Here is a 20,670-nt window from a genome sequence, read left to right on the forward strand (position 1 = left end):
TTACTTCATCATTCCACCAATCACTCCTCTTTCCTCCTGCCCCCACCCTCCTATAACCACAAACTTCTGCTCCACATTCTAATACTGATACTAATATACTGATACTAATATGTACTGATACTAATACTTATACTAATTCTAATACATAAAGGACTGTGCTAGTGAAAGCTAATTTTTTATTATCAAAGTGAAATACATGAAGCTCAAGTAAATTATTGTTTGAAAGAATGGTATCTTGCAAGCACACAGTCACTGCACAAAAGATTTCAAGGTGTGACAAGGAGCACCGTCTTCCATAAGAATCATTGCACCACAATGCGTGAAATATTCGGACAAGTGATAACAGAACAATTTTTATATTATAGTTAGTGTTAATGGGGACATTTTTCTAGGCTTCCCTGGATGTGCATTTGATGTGTGCATGTTATCCAGGTCCTCACTAGACTCTCACACATCGATGGCTTCTGCTATGACATCTGTGGTTAAGAAGATGGGCTGCAAACTTGGCATTCAACACTACACAGCAGAGGGGGAACATGAACACAAATCTATCCACCATCCAAGTCTACAAGAAACTAAGGATATAGCCAGTAGTCTTAGGGAATTCTGAGATATTCTGCTTTAAGTTGCCAGGCCAGAATAACTTTCAGTCTCATCAACAAACCTACAAAAGGAGGTTATTACTTTAATGATGAGCACTGTATATGTGCAATGCTTTTGGAATAATTTTCTCATCTAGTGATTGCTAGCACTTAATGACCAGGTGACTTACCTCATCACTTGCAATTTCTCTCTCTGCACTCTCACTCTCTCGGCCTTCTCTCTTTAGAAGTTGATTGAAAGATGTTGTCAAGCTTTTCTTAGCCCGGCGAAGGGAAGATTCCAAATTAGAGCCTACATAATCTGGCCTGATGGTAGAGAGAGAAAAATGAATGAATGTATCCATGTCTCCCTTGCATACACCTGCATATGTATAGGACACACATGAATGTTTGAGAGTTCAAATGTACATTTTCATAATTATTTTATTAAGAGTATTATTTACAGTTTCAGCATTCACTGGTAATTGTAATATTGTATATGACAGGACTCACTTGACTCCACCCCCAGGAAGGGCAGTGTGAGAATGCATGGCTTGCTTATTCTCAAAGTGAGCTCTCAGCAGCATCATTAAAATGTTATTTTGTACTTGTACATCTGATGTTTCTGCTCCTTCATACTTGGCTATCAAGATACTTTTCTCTTCCTCGGGCAGAGATGATAAACGCTTCTTAATGGTGATGTGTGCCTTGGCAGCTGGCAAGCCTAATAATGCAGAAAGATGAAAACTTCATCAAGGTAATATTCCAATTATCAATAATGAATATATCATTAACACTCAATCATCAACAATGATAAATCACATACAGTGGAACCTTGGTTTTTGAATTTAATTCATTCCAGATATCGATTCGACAACCAAAATCAATGACAACCAAAGCAATTTCTCCCATAAAGAATACATAAATAGAACTAATCCATTCCAGACCCCATATGACAATATAATAATATTAATGATATACTAACTGCTACACAGAACAATGTATAAAATTATACAGCACAGGGAAACTAAAAATGAACACACTAAATAAAAATGCAACTGAAATAATGTACAGTAAGTAAAAATTTAACTGAAATACTGTACAGTAAACAAAAATTTAACTGCCCCTTACCTATCAGAGGTGAGCTAATGGCACACTGGAAGGAGGAGGTAGAGGAGAGGAGGGAGGAATGTTACTGCTTGGAAGGACAGTCTTCTTCTATTAATATGTCAGGCAACTGTCCTTCTGGTGTTGTTTCTCTTCTTTGTCTCTTTTCACCACTAACACCTTGTTCCAGCTCAAAGGTTCTTTGTCTCACTAAAAACTGGTCCAGTGAGGTTTGTTACAGACTCATTTTTAACACTTGTCTAAATTGAGACATTACACTGTCACAGTACATGTCAGAGAGACAGGGATGGTCACTGCTTTGTCTAGATGATATTTTTCAGCAAACTCCTGTACTTCATGCCATTTAGCACACATTTCCTTGACAAGTGCACTGGGCAAAACATCCCTTCCCTCTTCCTCTGATGACAGCTCCTCGCTGCAATCTGTTGCTGCTGCTTATGAAGGTCTACAAGGTCTTCTGTGGTGAGATGAGTTCTATGCTCCTCCACCAACTCCTCCACATCATCTTCAGTCACTTCTAGGTCCAAGGACTTCTCCAGGGACATAATAACCCTTAGTGGCTCAGGCTCATCTTCAAAGCCTTCAAAATCCTTGGCTGCCACAAAATCAGGCCACAATTTCTTCCATGCTGACTGCATGATCCTGGAAGACACATTCCCACAGGCTTTGTCTATAAGCCTCAAGCAGATGAGGATACTGAAATGGTCCTTTCAGAGCTCCATGAGGACTAAATTTGTTCCCGAAGTGACTTCAAAGCACCTTTCAAAAAGGGCTTTGGAGTAGAGTCTTTTAAAGTGAGAAATGACTTGCTGGTCCATGGGCTGGATGAGAGGAGTGGTGTTAGGAGGCAAGAACTTCATAGTTATAAAACTGAACTCCCCCAGCAACTCGTTTTCCAAGCTCTCGACTCTGTCTAGTGCACATTCCGTGAGCACATGACCTAAGCCGCTTTATCCCTTTCCGTACAAGTAAAAATTTGTCTGCCTACAACCAAGAGAATGCACAAAAAACACCTCATTAACCCTTAAACTGTCCAAACGTAGATCTACGTTTTTTCAACATTTGAAAGTAAGTAAAAAAGTAGATCTTCTTTGTGTTTGTTTAGATTTGAAAATGTGTAAAAAAACTTTGAGCTACTTTTTTTTTTTTTGTTATATTTGAAAATATGTAAAAGAAATGTAGATCTACTTTTGGAGAGCTATGCATGTGAATGTAGATTTGCTTGGACAATTTAAGGGTTAAAAACCAATTTATACAACAAGTGATGCAATTGACAACCGAGGTTCCACTGTAATTAGAAGGCAAACACAAACACTTATAACTGTTACCTTAACCCTTAAACGGTCCAAACGTATATATACGTTCACTCGCGCAGCGCCCCGAATATTTTGAAAAAAAAAAAAAATGTTTTTTTATAGGAAAAAAAAGAGCACCTTTTTCTAAGTGTTATAAAATAAAAAAAAATTAGGGTCAGTACTTACTGAGATACGAGGCCGAGAAGTTGGCACTGGATGCTCATGTGACAGCAACATCGAGTCCTGCTGCTTGCGGAAGTGTTGCCGATACACCTTTTTTTTTTATTTTTCATATTATTTTATGTAATTTTTATGTTCTGATAATTACAATTTGTAGTAGTTCTTGTCATTTTATAACCAATCTTTGTTCTGATACTAGTATTAGGTACTCAAATTGTCACAAAGACATTGACAGGTGGACATTTACACCTGCCTTAGCCATTTACTATTGTCTTGGAATATAAACAAAGTATTTATAGGTCCCAGCAATGTTTTGGAGAGGAGGAGGAGGGTGGAGGAGGAGGGAGGAGGAGAGAGGAGGAGGAGGGAGGAGGAGGGAGGAGGGAGGAGGAGGAGGAGGAGGAGGAGGAGGAGGGAGGAGGAGAGAGGAGGAGGAGGAGGGAGGAGGAGGAGGAGGGAGGAGGAGGAGGAGGAGGAGGAGGGAGGAGGAGGAGGGAGGAGGAGGAGGAGGAGGAGGAGGAGGAGGAGGAGTAGGGAGGAGGAGGGAGGAGGAGGGAGGAAGAGGGAGGAGGAGGAAGGAGGAGAGGGAGGAGGGAGGACTAGGAGGGAGGAGGAGGGAGGAGGAGGAGGAAGAGGAGGAGGGAGGAGGAGGAGGAGGGGGGAGGAGGAGGAGGGAGGAGGAAAAGGGAGGAGGAAAAGGGAGGAGGAGGAGGAGGAGGAGGAGGAGGAGGAGGAGGAGGGAGGAAGAGGAGGGAGAGGGAGGAGGGAGGAGGAGGGAGGAGGAGGAGGGAGAGGGAGGAGGGAGGAGGAGGGAGGGAGGAGGAGGGAGGGAGGAGGAGGGGGGAGGAGGGGGAGGGAGGAGGAGGAGGAGGGGGAGGAGGAGGAGGAGGGAGGAGGAGGAGGAGGGAGGAGGAGGAGGAGGAGGGAGGAGGAGGAGGAGGAGGGAGGAGGAGGAGGGAGGAGGAGGAGGAGGGAGGAGGAGGAGGGAGGAGGAGGAGGGAGGAGGAGGAGGGAGGAGGAGGAGGGAGGAGGAGGAGGGAGGAGGAGGAAGGAGGAGGAAGGAGGAGGAGGAGGGAGGAGGAGGAGGGAGGAGGAGGAGGGAGAGAGGAGGAGGGAGAGAGGAGGAGGGAGAGAGGAGGAGGGAGAGAGGAGGAGGGAGAGAGGAGGAGGGAGAGAGCAGAGAGGAGGGAGAAGGAGGAGGGAGAAGGAGGAGGGAGGAGGAGGAGGAGGGAGGAGGAGGGAGGAGGAGGAGGAGGAGGAGGAGGGAGGAGGAGGAGGGAGGAGGAGGAGGGAGGAGGAGGAGGAGGAGGAGGAGGGAGGAGGAGGAGGGAGGAGGATGAGGGAGGAGGAGGAGGGAGGAGGAGGAGGTGGGAGGAGGGAGGAGGAGGAGGGAGGAGGGAGGGAGGAGGAGGAGGAGGAGGAAGGAGGAGGGAGGAGGAGGGAGGAGGAGGAGGAAGGAGGAGGAGGAAGGAGGAGGAGGAAGGAGGAGGAGGAGGAGGAGGAGGAGGAGGAGGGAGGAGGGAGGAGGAGGAGGGAGGAGGAGAATAATAATATGTAATAATAATAATATGTAATAATAATAATATGTAATAATAATAATATGTAATAATAATAATATGTAATAATAATAATATGTAATAATAATAATATGTAATAATAATAATATGTAATAATAATAATATGTAGTAGGTTGGTAGACAGCAACCACCCAGGGAGGTACTACCGTCCTGCCAAGTGAGTGTAAAATGAAAGCCTGTAATTGTTTTACATGATGGTAGGATTGCTGGTATCTTTTGTCTGTCTCATAAATATGCAAGATTACAGGTACGTCTTGCTACTTCTACTTACACTTAGGTCACACTACACATACATGTACACATTTATTTATACACACTCATCTGAGTTTTCTTTGATTTTATCTTAATAGTTCTTGGTCTTATTACTTTACCTTTTATATCCATGGGGAAGTAGAATAAGAATCTTTCCTCCGTAAGCCATGCGTGTTGTAAAAGTCAACTAAAATGCCGGGAACAATGGGCTAGTAACCCCTTTTCCTGTAAAGATTACTAAAAAGAATAATAAGAAGAAAATTGTCAAAGTGGGAAGTCTGAATGTGCATGGATGTTGTGCAAATGATAAGAAAGAGATGATTGTGGATGTTATGAATGAGAAGAAACTGGATGTCCTGGCTTTAAGTGAAACAAAGCTGAAGGGGGTGGGAGAGTTTCAATGGAGAGGAATAAATGGGATTAGGTCAGGGGTTTCAAATAGAGTTAGAGCTAAAGAAGGAGTAGCAATAATGTTGAAGGATAAGCTATGGCAGGAAAAGAGGGACTACAAATGCATAAATTCAAGGATTATGTGGAGTAAAATAAAGATTGGATGTGAAAAGTGGGTTATAGTAAGCGTGTATGCACCTGGAGAAGAGAGAAGTGTAGAGGAGAGAGAGAGATTCTGGGAAATGTTGAGTGAATGCGTGGGGAGTTTTGAATCAAGTGTGAGAGTAATGGTGGTTGGGGATTTCAATGCTAAAGTGGGTAAAAATGTTATTGAGGGAGTAGTAGGTAAATTTGGGGTGCCAGGGGTAAATGTAAATGGGGAGCCTTTAATTGAGCTATGTGTAGAAAGAAATTTGGTAATAAGTAATATATATTTTATGAAAAAGAGGATAAATAAATATACAAGGTATGATGTAGCACGTAATGAAAGTAGTTTGTTAGATTATGTATTGGTGGATAAAAGGTTGATGGGTAGGCTCCAGGATGTACATGTTTATAGAGGGGCAACTGATATATCAGATCATTATTTAGTTGTAGCTACAGTTAGAGTAAGAGGTAGATGGGAAAAGAGGAAGGTGGCAACAACAAGTAAGAGGGAGGTGAAAGTGTATAAACTAAAGGAGGAGGAAGTTCGGGCGAGATATAAGCGACTATTGGCAGAAAGGTGGGCTAGTGCAAAGATGAGTAGTGGGGGGGTTGAAGAGGGTTGGAATAGTTTTAAAAATGCAATATTAGAATGTGGGGCAGAAGTTTGTGGTTATAGGAGGGTGGGGGCAGGAGGAAAGAGGAGTGATTGGTGGAATGATGAAGTAAAGGGTGTGATAAAAGAGAAAAAGGTAGCTTATGAGAGGTTTTTACAAAGCAGAAGTGTTATAAGAAGAGCAGAGTATATGGAGAGTAAAAGAAAGGTGAACAGAGTGGTGAGAGAGTGCAAAAGGAGAGCAGATGAAAGAGTGGGAGAGGCACTGTCAAGAAATTTTAATGAAAATAAGAAAAAATTTTGGAGTGAGTTAAACAAGATAAGAAAGCCTAGGGAAAATATGGATTTGTCCATTAAAAACAGAGTAGGGGAGTTAGTAGATGGGGAGAGGGAGGTATTAGGTAGATGGCGAGAATATTTTGAGGAACTTTTAAATGTTGAGGAAGAAAGGGAGGTGGTAATTTCATGCACTGGCCAGGGAGGTATACCATCTTTTAGGAGTGAAGAAGAGCAGAATGTAAGTGTGGTGGAGGTACGTGAGGCATTACGTAGAATGAAAGGGGGTAAAGCAGCTGGAACTGATGGGATCATGACAGAAATGTTAAAAGCAGGGGGGGATATAGTGTTGGAGTGGTTGGGACTTTTGTTTAATAATTGTATGAAAGAGGGGAAGGTACCTAGTGATTGGCGGAGAGCATGTATAGTCCCTTTATATAAAGGGAAAGGGGACAAAAGAGATTGTAAAAATTATAGAGGAATAAGTTTACTGAGTATACCAGGAAAAGTATACGGTAGGGTTATAATTGAAAGAATTAGAGGTAAGACAGAATGTAGAATTGCAGATGAGCAAGGAGGCTTCAGAGTGGGTAGGGGATGTGTAGATCAAGTGTTTACATTGAAGCATATATGTGAACAGTATTTAGATAAAGGTAGGGAAGTTTTTATTGCATTTATGGATTTAGAAAAGGCATATGATAGAGTGGATAGAGGAGCAATGTGGCAGATGTTGCAAGTTTATGGAATAGGTGGTAAGTTACTAAATGCTGTAAAGAGCTTTTATGAGGATAGTGAGGCTCAGGTTAGGGTGTGTAGAAGAGAGGGAGAATACTTCCCGGTAAAAGTAGGTCTTAGACAGGGATGTGTAATGTCACCATGGTTGTTTAATATATTTATAGATGGGGTTGTAAAAGAAGTAAATGCTAGGGTGTTCGGGAGAGGGGTAGGATTAAATTATGGGGAATCAAATTCAAAATGGGAATTGACACAGTTACTTTTTGCTGATGATACTGTACTTATGGGAGATCCTAAAGAAAAATTGCAAAGGTTAGTGGATGAGTTTGAGAATGTGTGTAAAGGTAGAAAGTTGAAAGTGAACATAGAAAAGAGTAAGGTGATGAGGGTATCAAATGATTTAGATAAAGAAAAATTGGATATCAAATTGGGGAGGAGGAGTATGGAAGAAGTGAATGTTTTCAGATACTTGGGAGTTGACGTGTCGGCGGATGGATTTATGAAGGATGAGGTTAATCATAGAATTGATGAGGGAAAAAAGGTGAGTGGTGTGTTGAGGTATATGTGGAGTCAAAAAACGTTATCTATGGAGGCAAAGAAGGGAATGTATGAAAGTATAGTAGTACCAACACTCTTATATGGATGTGAAGCTTGGGTGGTAAATGCAGCAGCGAGGAGATGGTTGGAGGCAGTGGAGATGTCCTGTCTAAGGGCAATGTGTGGTGTAAATATTATGCAGAAAATTCGGAGTGTGGAAATTAGGAGAAGGTGTGGAGTTAATAAAAGCATTAGTCAGAGGGCAGAAGAGGGATTGTTGAGGTGGTTTGGTCATTTAGAGAGAATGGATTAAAGTAGAATGACATGGAAAGCATATAAATCTAAAGGAGAAGGAAAGAGGGGTAGGGGTCGTCCTCAAAAGGCTTGGAAAGAGGGGGTAAAGGAGGTTTTGTGGGCGAGGGGCTTGGACTTCCAGCAAGCGTGCATTAGCATGTTAGATAGGAGTGAATGGAGACGAATGATACTTGGGACCTGACGATCTGTTGGAGTGTGAGCAGGGTAATATTTAGTGAAGGGATTCAGGGAAACCGGTTATTTTCATATAGTCGGACTTGAGTCCTGGAAATGGGAAGTACAATGCCTGCACTTTAAAGGAGGGGTTTGGGATATTGGCAGTTTGGAGGGATATGTTGTGTATCTCTATACGTATATGCTTCTAAACTGTTGTATTCTGAGCACCTCTGCAAAAGCAGTGATAATGTGTGAGTGTGGTGAAAGTGTTGAATGATGATGAAAGTATTTTCTTTTTGGGGATTTTCTTTCTTTTTTTTGGGTCACCCTGCCTCAGTGGGAGACGACCGACTCGTTGAAAAAAAAAAAAATATATATATATATACAGTGGACCCCCGGTTAATGAACTTCTTTCATTCCAGTAGTATGTTCAGGTGCCAGTACTGACCGAATTTTTCCCATAAGGAATATTGTGAAGTAGATTAGTCAATTTCAGACCCCCAAACATACACGTACAAACGCACTTACATAAATACACTTACATAATTGGTCGCATTTGGAGGTGATCGTTATGCGGGGGTCCACTGTACATATATATTTTCAGCTGCTTTTTGGTCCGAACTGGCAGCCTCACCATGCCTAATCACACTATGTATGCCACTACGATTCTTAAATCTTTCAAACCAACCTTTGCTGGCCTTAAATTCACTCACATCGCCACTAGTTGCAGGCAATTTCTTTACCAAATCGTCATACAACTGCCTAGCCTTTTCACAAATGATCGCTTGAGAGATGCTATCTCCTGCTATCTGCTTTTCATTTATCCACACCAATAACAGTCTCTTAACATTTTCTAACACTTGCGGTTGCTGTTTCATAATCACAGTTGCACCTTTTGCAAGAACAGCTTCCTTGATTGCCGTTTTCCTGGTCACTATAGTAGACATGGTTGATTGGGGTTTATTATACAACCTAACCAGCTCTGACACATGCACTCCACTTTCGTACTTTGCAATTATCTCTTTCTTCATTTCATAAGTCATTAGCGCCGTTTTTCTCAAAGGGTTGGCACTAGAAGCTTTCTTGGGGCCCATAGTGACTTATTTTGCAGAAACAAGCACCAAACACAGTGATAATATGGATAATATGGAATGTACCGAATGTATCCTAAGATGCGCGCACACTGGCTGGCTTGTAAACACTGGCACACACGGGGCAGTTCAGGCCACACATGGACACGTCTCGTACGAATCGTATTGAATACTGGGTTTTCAATCGAATACCGAGGCAAATTTTTTGCGAGATAATGCATCGAATACCAATGCCATCGAATACCGGGGGTCCACTGTATATACGTTTAGGGCGCTACGTGTAAGAACGTATATTTATGTTTGGACCATTCAAGTGTTAAGATTACAATTATTTTAAGATAAGTAATGAGTGTACTGTATGTGCATTTTACCACTCTAGGGCGTTTTAAATGTCATAGTATATTATGTGTGGGTGAGGTGGCCAGGAGGGCTACCATACCTCCCACACCTGACTTCTTACAATAAACACTACTCAGAATGGAAGAATGGGAGTAACAAAACCATAAAGAGGGGAGTAGCAAATGAGTGGGAAGAAGAAAAATTGAGTGTAACAAGTGCCAGGAGAAAGGAAAGAATGGGCAATGGCAAATGAGTGGGAATGGAAAAAATAGAGGTGGCAAATAGTGAGGGGAAAATGTGAGGAAGCAAATGAGCAAGAGAAAGAATGCAGGAAAAAATGAGTAGGGAAGAGGAAGAGAGGAGGAAGGAGTGTAAAAGAATAGTGAAAGCAAGAAACAAGTTGGGAAAATTAAGAGTGTGGCATGCAAAGAGTATGTACCCTTTATTCGGCGCATGTATACACCCTCACTGAAAGGCTATCTCCAGCAAACCAGGTGCTAAGGATTGACAATGGGGCCCCACTGTTCAATCAGTATCCAGGTTCCAGCCAATGAGAAGATGGTTTTGGTAATCACAGAGGTGTTGTGGGTACCACACACCTGTCTGCCCTTGTCATTCCCATTCTAGAACTGGTTGAAGCATGGTCTGCTCTCTAGGAGCTTCTATTCTGCCTTGCTTACCGTGGAGTGCACTAATACCTATTGTTGTACATAGTGTACATAATTCTGTTCTTACTTGGTGAAGGATAATATAAGTCAAAAGATTTGTCTGTTATGTTTATTTAGCTCCCTTTACACCCAGGATAACAGGCCTTTGGACTCCTGGGTTGTGAGGGAAAAATGTGAGGAAGCAAATGAGCAAGAGAAAGAATGCAGGAAAAAAATGAGTAGGGAAGAGGAAGAGAGGAGGAAGGAGTGTAAAAGAATAGTGAAATAGAGAAACAAGTTAGGAAAATTAAGAGAAAAAGAAGGTAGGCAGAGTGGGGAAGAGAAAGAGAAAAGGAAGGAGTGTAAAAAATAGTGAGAGAGATAAACAAGTTGGGAAAATTAAGAGAAAAAGAAGGGAGGCAGTGGTGAGGGGAAAATGTGAGGAAGCAAATGAGCAAGAGAAAGAATGCAGGAAAAAAAATGAGTAAGGAAGAGAAAGAGAGGGGGAAGGAGTGTAAAAGAATAGTGAAATAGAGAAACAAGTTGGGAAAATTAAGAGAAAAAGAAGAGAGGCAGAGGTGAGGGAGAAATAAGCATTAAAAAAAAACGCAACAGAAAAAAATGGGGTAAAAGTGGTGAGGAAAAATTGGAGAAAGTGCAGGGAGTAGTCAGATGAAGGAAAGAGAGGGAGAGGATGAAAAGTGAAAGTTTTATTTGTGTACATTTACTGTAAGTGGAGGCAGTAGGCTGGAAGACAGCAACCACCCAGGGAGGTACTACCATCCTGCCAAGTGTGAAATGGAAACCTGTATTTGTTTTACGCAACAGTAGGACTGCTGGTGTCTTTTTTTCAGTCTCAAACACATGGGATAACAGGTATATCTTGCTACTTCTATTTACATTTAGGTCACACTACACATGCACGCATACGCATACAGTGGACCCCCAGTTATCGGCCAGTTTGGTTATCGGCCAACTCGGTTATCGCTGGGGTTTTCGGCACTCGGTAATCGGCCATTTTGGATGCGTCTATCCACTGGCTGGGGCAGTTTGGCTTTGTCTCTCGGTAGCTGAGGAAGCTTCTGCTCATACATCCAAACATTTCGCTTGTTTACCATTGTTTTTAGTGGTTTTTCTTGCAGTGCAACTGTGAAATATGTAACCATGGCTCCAAAGAAAGTTCCTAGTAAAGTTCCTGTGGTAGAGAAAGTGAGAAACACCATGGAATTTAAACGTGAAGTGATAGAAAAATTTAAGAGTGATATGAAGGTGGTGGAATTTGCCAGGATGTACAGCAAGAATAAATCAACAATTAAATCCATCCTGGTAAAGAAACAACAAATCAAAGATGCTAATGTTGCAAAAGGAGTAGCTTTTCTAACTAAACAAAGGACACCGATAATGGAAGAGATGAAAAAGTTATTATTATTGTGGATTAAGGAAAAAGAATTAGTGAAAGACAGTGTAGTGGAGTCAATCATTTGTGAGAAGGCAAAGCAGTTGCATGAGGATCTTCAAAGAAAATGCCTGGAACAAGTGCTGCAGTTTGTGAATTTAGGGCCAGCAAAGGATGGTTTGATAGATTTAAGAGGTGTAGTGGCATACACAATGTTGTAAGGCATGGTGAGGCTGCAAGTTCTGACAAATGTGCGGCTGAAAAGTATGTTCACAAATTCCAGGACTATGTAAAGGCTGAAGGATTCAAACCCCAAAAAGTTTTCAATTGTGATGAAACAGGCTTGTTTTGGAAGAAAATGCCAAACAGGACCTACATTACCCAGGAGGAAAAGGCACTGCCAGGACACAAGCCTATAAAAGACAGGCTTACTCTTTTATTGTGTGGTAATGCTAGTGGGGATTTCAAAGTGAAGCCTTTACTTGTGTATCGCTCAGAAAATCCCAGTGTGTTTAAGACAAATAATGTCATGAAGAATAAATTGTGTGTGATGTGGAAAGCTAATCATAAGGCATGGGTCACAAGGCAAATTTTCAAAGAGTGGGTTAATGATGTGTTTGGCCCAAGTGTGAAAAAATACCTCCTGGAAAAGAAATTGCCACTCAAGTGCCTCCTATTACTGGACACTGCTCCTGCACATCCTCCAGACTTGGAAGACCAAGTGTTTAGGGACTTCAGTTTTATAAAAGTGAAGTTCTTGCCTCCTAACACCACTCCTCTCCTCCAGTCCATGGACCAGCAGGTCATTTCTAACTTCAAAAAACTCTACACAAAAGCAGTGTTTCAAAAGTGCTTTGAAGTGACCTCGGACACTCAGTTGATCCTAAGAGAGTTCCGGAGGAGTCACTTCAACATCTACAACTCCATAAACCTTATAGGTAAGGCTTTGGAGGGAGTGACTTCCAGGACTTTGAACTCTGCTTGGAGAAAACTGTGGCCAGATTATGTCCAAGAGAGAGATTTTGAAGGGTTTGAGACTCACTATGACCTTGACCCTGCTGACCCTGTGGACTCTATTGTGTCTTTGGGGAAGTCCCTGGGGTTGGAGGCGAGTGGTGAGGATGTGGAAGAGTTGGCAGAGGACCACAGGGAAGAGCTTACTACTGAAGAGCTGCAAGAGCTTCAACTTGAACAGCAACAGACTGCAGCTGAGGAACTTGCTTCAGAGGAGGAGGAAGAGGGAGTGAAGGAGGTGCCTTCTTCAGAGATTAAAGAGGTGTGTGCAATGTGGACCAGTTTGCAAGCTTTTGTAGAGAAACACAACCCTGACAAAGCTGAAACAAGCCATATCTGCAACATGTTTTGTGACAAAACCCTGTCCCACTTCAGGGAAATCTTAAAGAGATGCCAGAAACAGAGCACTCTGGACAGTTATTTTGTGAGACAGGGCTCCAGTGACTCTCAAGCTGGTTCTAGTGGCATAAAAAGACAGAGAAGGGAAGTAACCCCAGAGAAGGCATTGCTACCTAAAGTCTTCATGGAGGGGGATTCCCCTTCCAAACACTAACTCCTTCCTCTTTCCTCCTCCCTATCTTCCAGAAGCCAGCATTAGCCTTCAATAAAGGTATGTAATGCTTACATAATTGTAAAAAAAAATAATTTTTTTGCAAATATTTTTGTTTGGAACTAATTAATTTTATTTCCATTAACCTTCAGGAACGGATTACGGCCAAAAACCAGGGGTCCACTGTATTTACACACCCATCTGGGTTTTCTTCTACTTTATTAATAGTTCTTATTCTTCTCTAAATCCTCTTATCTCCACAGGGAAGTGGAAAAAATTCTTCCTCTGTAAGTCATGCATGTTGTAAGAGGCAACTGAAAAGCCAGGAGCAAGGGGCTAGTAACCCCTTCTCCTGAATAAATTACTAAATTAAAAAAAAAAATCATTTTTCTTTTTAGGTCACCCTGTTTTGGTGGGATACAGCCAGTTTGTTGAAAAAAAAATTACTGTAAGTAAACATTTAGTGAAAAGAAAGAAGAGAAAAGAATAGAAGGAAAACATGGGAGGAAGGAGAAGAATCATCAGCAGGTGAGAAAAAATAGAAAGAAATAGTAAAGTGAGGCAAGCATATGAGTGGGAAAGGAATAAGAAGGAAAGAATAAGTGAGAGAATAAGGAGGGAGGTAATAAGGAGGAAAAATTGTGGAGCAAGAGCAGAGAAATGAGTGGATGGAAAAAAAGAGTAGTCTAGAAGTAAGGAGAGAAAAGAGTGGAAGGGAACAGTAGTGTAGAAGAATAAGCTTGGGTTAATGGGGAGGGGGGGGGGGAGGATGAAAGGGGTAGGAATGAAGAAACAAGGTGAAAGGAGTATGAAAGGGAACAGGAAAAGTGTGGTGGGAAAAATGGGAGTAAGATAATGTGACTATGAAGTGTCTACTAAGATCAACTCCTCAAAGTGCCTTTCTAAGGACAAAGGTACTACTACATGAAAATATGAAAAGCAAGTAAATGACATGATTAGCTTTTATAATCTGCTTACAACTAGTAAGAATTACATAATTTGTATTGCTGGATATTATTGCTTTACTTACCCTCAACCTCTGTACAAAGATGACTGAACCATTTCATTGGGCACTGATCACATAGGAGATTTTCTTGACGTTCTCGAATTTGTGCTTCATGAATAGCTGCGAAGGCTTTGCTGAGACCTACATGAAGGATGATAATGTATATGGCAAACAAAATGTAATAATTGAATTTTAGGGACATGAGCATCCAGCATGTTTGTATTAGCATGTTATATATGAGTGAATAGAGACCAGTGATTTTTAATGAACATGCTGTTGGAGTGTGAGCTAGATAACATTTATGAAGGTATTCAGGGAAACCAGTTAGCCAGACATGAAAAACAGTGCTTGCACTATAAAAATGGGTGAGGATGCTGATAAAACATTAGAATTAGAGAAAAACTGCCAAGACCTCTATGAATAATATGCAATTCAAATTTATATCTGAAAAATCTTACATATCAAAGAAGTTAATTTTTTATTAAGAGTCTTAAAAATATTATAGAAAATGAATTAGCCATCTGTACTTACTAGAACATCAAAACATTTAACAGCCTTACAAACAAAAACAAAAAAAATTCCAAATTTAGGAATTATGAATTGCCAAGAAAGACTGACAGCAATGGAAATGCCCTGTTGAAGACAGGTGTTACAGTATATTAATACAAGAAAGAAGATGAGGAAAATCACTTGGTGCCAGCAATAGGGAGATCAAGAGAGACTTTCAAATTATAAAGCAGTAGTGCAGACAAGAATATTTTCTTCATAAATAATGACTAATAGTTGAAAGGGGGCTCATGGGAATATAAAAAATTTATAGGATAAACTGTCTATACAAAGCAGGAATTGAAGCACTGTAGTGGCTGACCTGAGGAAAATGAACATTGAAGAAAGAATCTGCAATCTAGGCCTTGTCACTGGAGGACAGAACAAGAAAGGCTATAATCACAAAATAAATAATACTAAAAAACATGAACAAGACAAACTAGACAAAGATAGGCTCTTTACCAGGAATACAACAAGAGCAAGAGGACACAATTTGATATTTCACACCCAAACATGAAAAATATTAGAACTATTTTTCAAAATAATTTGTAAAGAACAGGAATGATAACAATGACACAGTAGACAATTACTCCATACAAGGATTAAAAATTGTAAAGAAGACTAATGATAACAATGACACAGTAGACAATGACTCCATACAAGGATTAAAAAAATATACATGATAGAGCTCAATAATGCAAATCAGATAAAAGATAAGAGGAGGAACCCAGAGCTGGAGCTCATGCTTTCCCTTACAGACTCATATTTAACTAAAAATTAGATCAAACTAATAACAATATTTGTTAAAGTAATTATTCTTTAATTGTTTAATACATAATACCTAAAAAAGTATTTAACAATTAGGGGAAAATAATTATTCAAGAAATGAAATAACGAACAAGTAATTAGAGAATATGTGACAAGTTACTATATATACCTATTTAAAATCTCTCTCTCGTTCTTTTTTTTTAATAATCTTTTGCTACTGTTGTGAAAAGATAGGCTTACCTTGCATAATTTCATCTGTTATTGAGCAAATCTGACACTTAAACCTATATAAAATCTCTCTCGTTCTTTTTTTTTAATAATCTTTTGCTACTGTTGTGAAAAGATAGGCTTACCTTGCATAATTTCATCTGTTATTGAGCAAATCTGACACTTAAAGACATAGCCAAGATAGCAGGGAGCATCTCCACTTAACTCACGACAGATAAATCCGAAGTGGTCGTTATTTTTTATTCCCTGGAAGCAATAAATATCAACCAAACTACAATGCAAATTACATCATAGAGTACATAAAATGGTTATTAAAAAAGACAAAGAATAAATGATATTGCTCCATGTCACAGGGTCTTTTCAGCTGGAATGAGAACTGTATGAGCCAACCATCATCCAGAAGAAGTGTGATCTGACTTCCATTAATCTCACTGCCACAAATAATTTAATTGCCAAGCATCTGTACTGTATGTCACTACTGACTTACACTTGAATTAACCCTTTCAGGGTCCGTCCCGTAGATCTACAGCTTTATGTTCAGGGTCCAAACCATAGATCTACGCCATGAGCTCAGCTCACTCTGATAAGCTGTGAGTGGTAAATTTGGGTCTAGATATAAGAGAATACATCTGTGTGGTATGTGTGCACCACATAAAACAAATCCTGCAACACACAGTGCATAATGAGAGAAAAAAACTGAAACCGTGATTTTTTATTAAAACTGACTTTGCAGTCTTTTTTCGTATGTTTTTTATAGTTGTATTTGAGATTTCTTGGTCTCATTTGATAGAATGGAAGATATATTACAGAAGTAGAGTTGATTTTGATTGGTTTTAGTACTGGAAATGGCTTGAAACTGAGCTCAAAGTAGCGAAAATGTTAAATTTTTGTCGATGTTCAAGAGTAAACAAACGACCTCACACGTCTAATACACGCCAGCTGGTGGGTCCAATATACATTCACAAATGTGATGATGATATTTATACAATAATTACAATATTGCATAACAGTAAATATTCTATTTTTTGGTTTGAAAAAAAATTCATTATGTGAATAAAAAATCAAAATGGAATTCATTTGTAAAGCCTGAAAACATTAATGAACAGAGGCAATGTTAGTTTAGTGCCAGGAATGCCTGCATTGTTTATTCTGGACCCTATTTTGAAATTGGAATATTTTGAACTTTGTGTTAAATTGGCCAAATTACCTATTTCCGATCACTTTACTTTGTAGTTGAAACAGTTGACTGGGCGATTTCTTGTGCTCAATCGATAAAATAGAAGTAATACTAGTGAAATAGCTAAGAATTTGGTCGACTGGAATAATGTAATTGGCCTAAAATCGGAGTCAAAGTCAGCAAAATCGTTGATTCGTAAATATCACTGATACATCAAAATTCGCGAGAGCATAATTTCGTCAATTTTCCATCAAATTTCATACTTTTTGTTTTATTACCTTCAGAAAAAGATTCTCTACCATTTCATAAGAATAATAACAAAATTTTTTTTTTTAAATTCTTGGACACTGGTGCACCCTTTGAAATTTGGTCTCTGGACCCTGAAAGGGTTAAGTGTATGCCACTGATCTGCACATGAATTAACTGTTAAAATTAAATTGGTTAACAAATTAAAATTTGTAACAGACACAATACATTTTGATTATACAATATGCCTGTTTACATTATTATCAGATTTAAATGTAGTTTGCAATTTTCGGAATACTTATTGTGGTCCCATACATGCACATGACAAAATATAACATCACTCTCATTGCCCAATATAGTTTATTAATATACACCACTCTTTAACCCTTAAACTGTCCAAATATAGATCTACATTCACTCACGTAGCACTCAGAATATTTTGAAAAACAATTTTTTTTTTTTAAATGAAAAGCACATTTTTCTACAAGTTACAAGATAAAAAAAAAAAATTAGGGTCAGTTCTCACCAAGACATAAGCCCATGAAGTTGGCGCTGGATGCTCACCTGACAGCAACATCGACTCCTGCCGCTTGCAGAAGTGTTGCTGATATACCTTTTATCCTCATTTTCATCTTCTGATAATTACAACTGGCAGAAAGGTGGACTGGTGCAAGTATGAGTAGTGGGGGAGAGGGGTTGAAGAGGGTTGGAATATTTTTAAAAATGCAGTATTAGAATGTGGGGCAGAAGTTTGTGGTTATAGGAGGGTGGGTGCAGGAGGAAAGAGGAGTGATTGGTGGAATGATGAAGTAAAGGGTGTGATAAGAGAGAAAAAGGTACCTTATGAGAGGTATTTACAAAGCAGAAGTGTTATAAGAAGAGTAGAGTATATGGAAAGTAAAAGAAAGGTGAAGAGAGTGGTGAGAGAGTGCAAAAGGAGAGCGGATGATAGAGTGGGAGAGGTACTGTCAAGGAATTTTAATGAAAATAAGAAAAAATTTTGGAGTTAAACAAGTCAAGAAAGCCTAGGGAACACATGGATTTATCAGTTAAAAACAGAGAAGGGGAGTTAGTGGATGGTTTTGGGTAGTGAGGTTTTGGGTAGATGGCAAGAATATTTTGAGGAACTTTTAAATGTCAACGAAGAAAGGGAGGCAGTAATTTCATGCACTGGCCAGGGAGGTACATCATCTTTTAGGAGTGAAGAAGAGCAGGAAGTGAGTGTGGGGGAGGTGCGTGAGGCATTACGTAGAATGAAAGGGGGTAAAGCAGCTGGAACTGACGGGATCATGACAGAAATGTTAAAAGCAGGGGGGGGGAGGGGGGCAGTGTTGGAGTGGTTGGTATTTTTGTTTAATAAATGTATGAAGTTTTTCTTTTTCGGGCCACCCTGCCTTGGTGGGAATTGGCCAGTGTGATAAAAAAAAAAAATGTATGAAAGAGGGGAAGGTACCTAGGGAATGGCAGAGAGCGTGTATAGTCCCTTTATATAAAGGGAAGGGGGACAAAAGAGACTGTAAAAATTATAGAGGAATAAGTTTACCGAGTATACCAGGAAAAGTTAACGGTACGGTTATTATTGAAAGAATTAGAGGCAAGACAGAATGTAGAATTGCGGATGAGCAAGGAGGTTTTAGAGTGGGTAGGGGATGTGTAGATCAAGTGTTTACATTGAAGCACATATGTGAGCAGTATTTAAAGGTAGGGAAGTTTTTATTGCATTTATGGATTTAGAAAAGGCATATGACAGAGTGGATAGGGGAGCAATGTGGCAGATGTTGCAAGTATATGGAATAGGTGGTAAGTCACTAAATGCTGTAAAGAGTTTTTATGAGGATAGTGAGGCTCAGATTAGGGTGTGTAAAAGAGAGGGAGACTACTTCCCAGTAAAAGTAGGTCTTAGACAGGGATGTGTAATGTCACCATGGTTGTTTAATATATTTATAGATGGGGTTATAAAAGAAGCAAATGCTAGGGTGTTTGGGAGAGGGGTGGGATTAAATTATGGGGAATTAAATACAAAATGGGAAGTGACACAGTTACTTTTTGCTGATGATACTGTGCTTATGGGAGATTCTAAAGAAAAATTGCAAAGGTTAGTGGACGAATTTGGGAATGTGTGTAATGGTAGAAAGTTGAAAGTGAACATAGAAAAGAGTAAGGTGATGAGAGTATCAAATGATTTAGATAAAGAAAAATTGGATATCAAATTGGGGAGGAGTATGGAAGAAGTGAATGTTTTCAGATATTTGGGAGCTGACGTGTCAGCAGATGGATTTATGAAGGATGAGGTTAATCAAAGAATTGATGAAGGAAAAAAGGTGAGTGGTGCATTGAGGTATATGTGGAGGCAAAAAATGTTATCTATGGAGGCAAAAAAGGAAATAAATGAAAGTATAGTAGTACCAACACTCTTATATGGGTGGGAAGCTTGGGTTGTAAATGCTGCAGCGAGGAGGCAGTTGGAGGCAGTGGAGATGTCCTGTCTAAGGGCAATGTGTAGTGTAAATATTATGCAGAAAATTCGGAGTGTGGAAATTAGGAGAAGGTGTGGAGTTAACCCTTTGACTGTCGCGGTCGTATATGTACGTCATAGGAGATACCGTGTTTGACGTATCTATACGCATAAATTCTAGCGGCTTCAAATCAAGCAGGAGAAAGCTGGTAGGCCCACATGTGAGAGAATGGGTCTCCATGGTCAGTGTGCACCATATAAAAAAAATCGGGGAGCCAGTGGTGCATTGTGGGAATACCATTTCAGTCGTCCTTTTTCAGCATGTCTAGCGGTAAGAAATATGTGACTTCCCTGCAAATCTGGGACTCTTCTCTTCCCAAGTGATGCTCTAACACAGATGGAAGTGTCAATGAAGATCAATTTCATGATTTCGAGGAGTTTGAGACCAAAAGCAATGGAGGAGGTGGAGGAGGAGGAGGAGGAGGAGGAGGAAGAGGAGGAAGAGGAGGAGGAAGAAGAGGAGGAGGAAGAAGAGGAGGAGGAAGGAAGGAGGAGGAGGAAGGAAGGAGGAGGAGGAAGGAGGAAGAGGAAGGAAGGAGGAGGAAGGAGGGAGGAGGAAGAAGGAGGGAGGAGAAAGAAGGAGGGAGGAGGTGGGAGGGAGGAGGAGGAAGGAGGGAGGGAGGAAGAAGGAGGGAGGGAGGAAGAAGGAGGGAGGAGGAGGAAGAAGGGAGGGAGGAGGAGGGAGGAGGAGGAAGGTGGAAGGTGGAAGGAGGAGGAAGAAGAAGAAGAAGAAGAAGAATAAGAAGAAGAAGAATAAGAATAAGAAGAAGAATAAGAATAATAATAACACCTAATACCTAATAATAATAATATGTAATAATATGTTCCCTTGAGGCATGAAAACAGTTCACCCCATGACAGTGACAAGATAAGGGGAGATAACATTTGATAAGAGCTGACCTTTGATGAGCGTAAACGAGGGTGGAGGGAGGGGGGCAGCTGTCCATCTGTCAAGAGCCAGGAGG

General features: G+C 40.3%; 1 protein-coding gene across 1 annotated transcript in view; it reads right to left on the minus strand.

Moving 5' to 3' along the window:
* The window catches only part of plx (PTB_TBC1D1_like and TBC domain-containing protein plx), a gene marked incomplete in the record, with an annotated part of 401,111 nt that overhangs the window by 284,786 nt on the left and 95,655 nt on the right, over positions 1-20,670 (minus strand). The window contains 4 exon segments of the mRNA XM_070085876.1: positions 773-908; positions 1,095-1,305; positions 14,250-14,366; positions 15,893-16,013. Of these exon segments, the coding sequence (XP_069941977.1) occupies positions 773-908; positions 1,095-1,305; positions 14,250-14,366; positions 15,893-16,013 (585 nt within the window).

Source organism: Cherax quadricarinatus, chromosome 17 (genome assembly GCF_038502225.1).
Source record: "Cherax quadricarinatus isolate ZL_2023a chromosome 17, ASM3850222v1, whole genome shotgun sequence".
NCBI lineage: Eukaryota > Metazoa > Arthropoda > Malacostraca > Decapoda > Parastacidae > Cherax > Cherax quadricarinatus.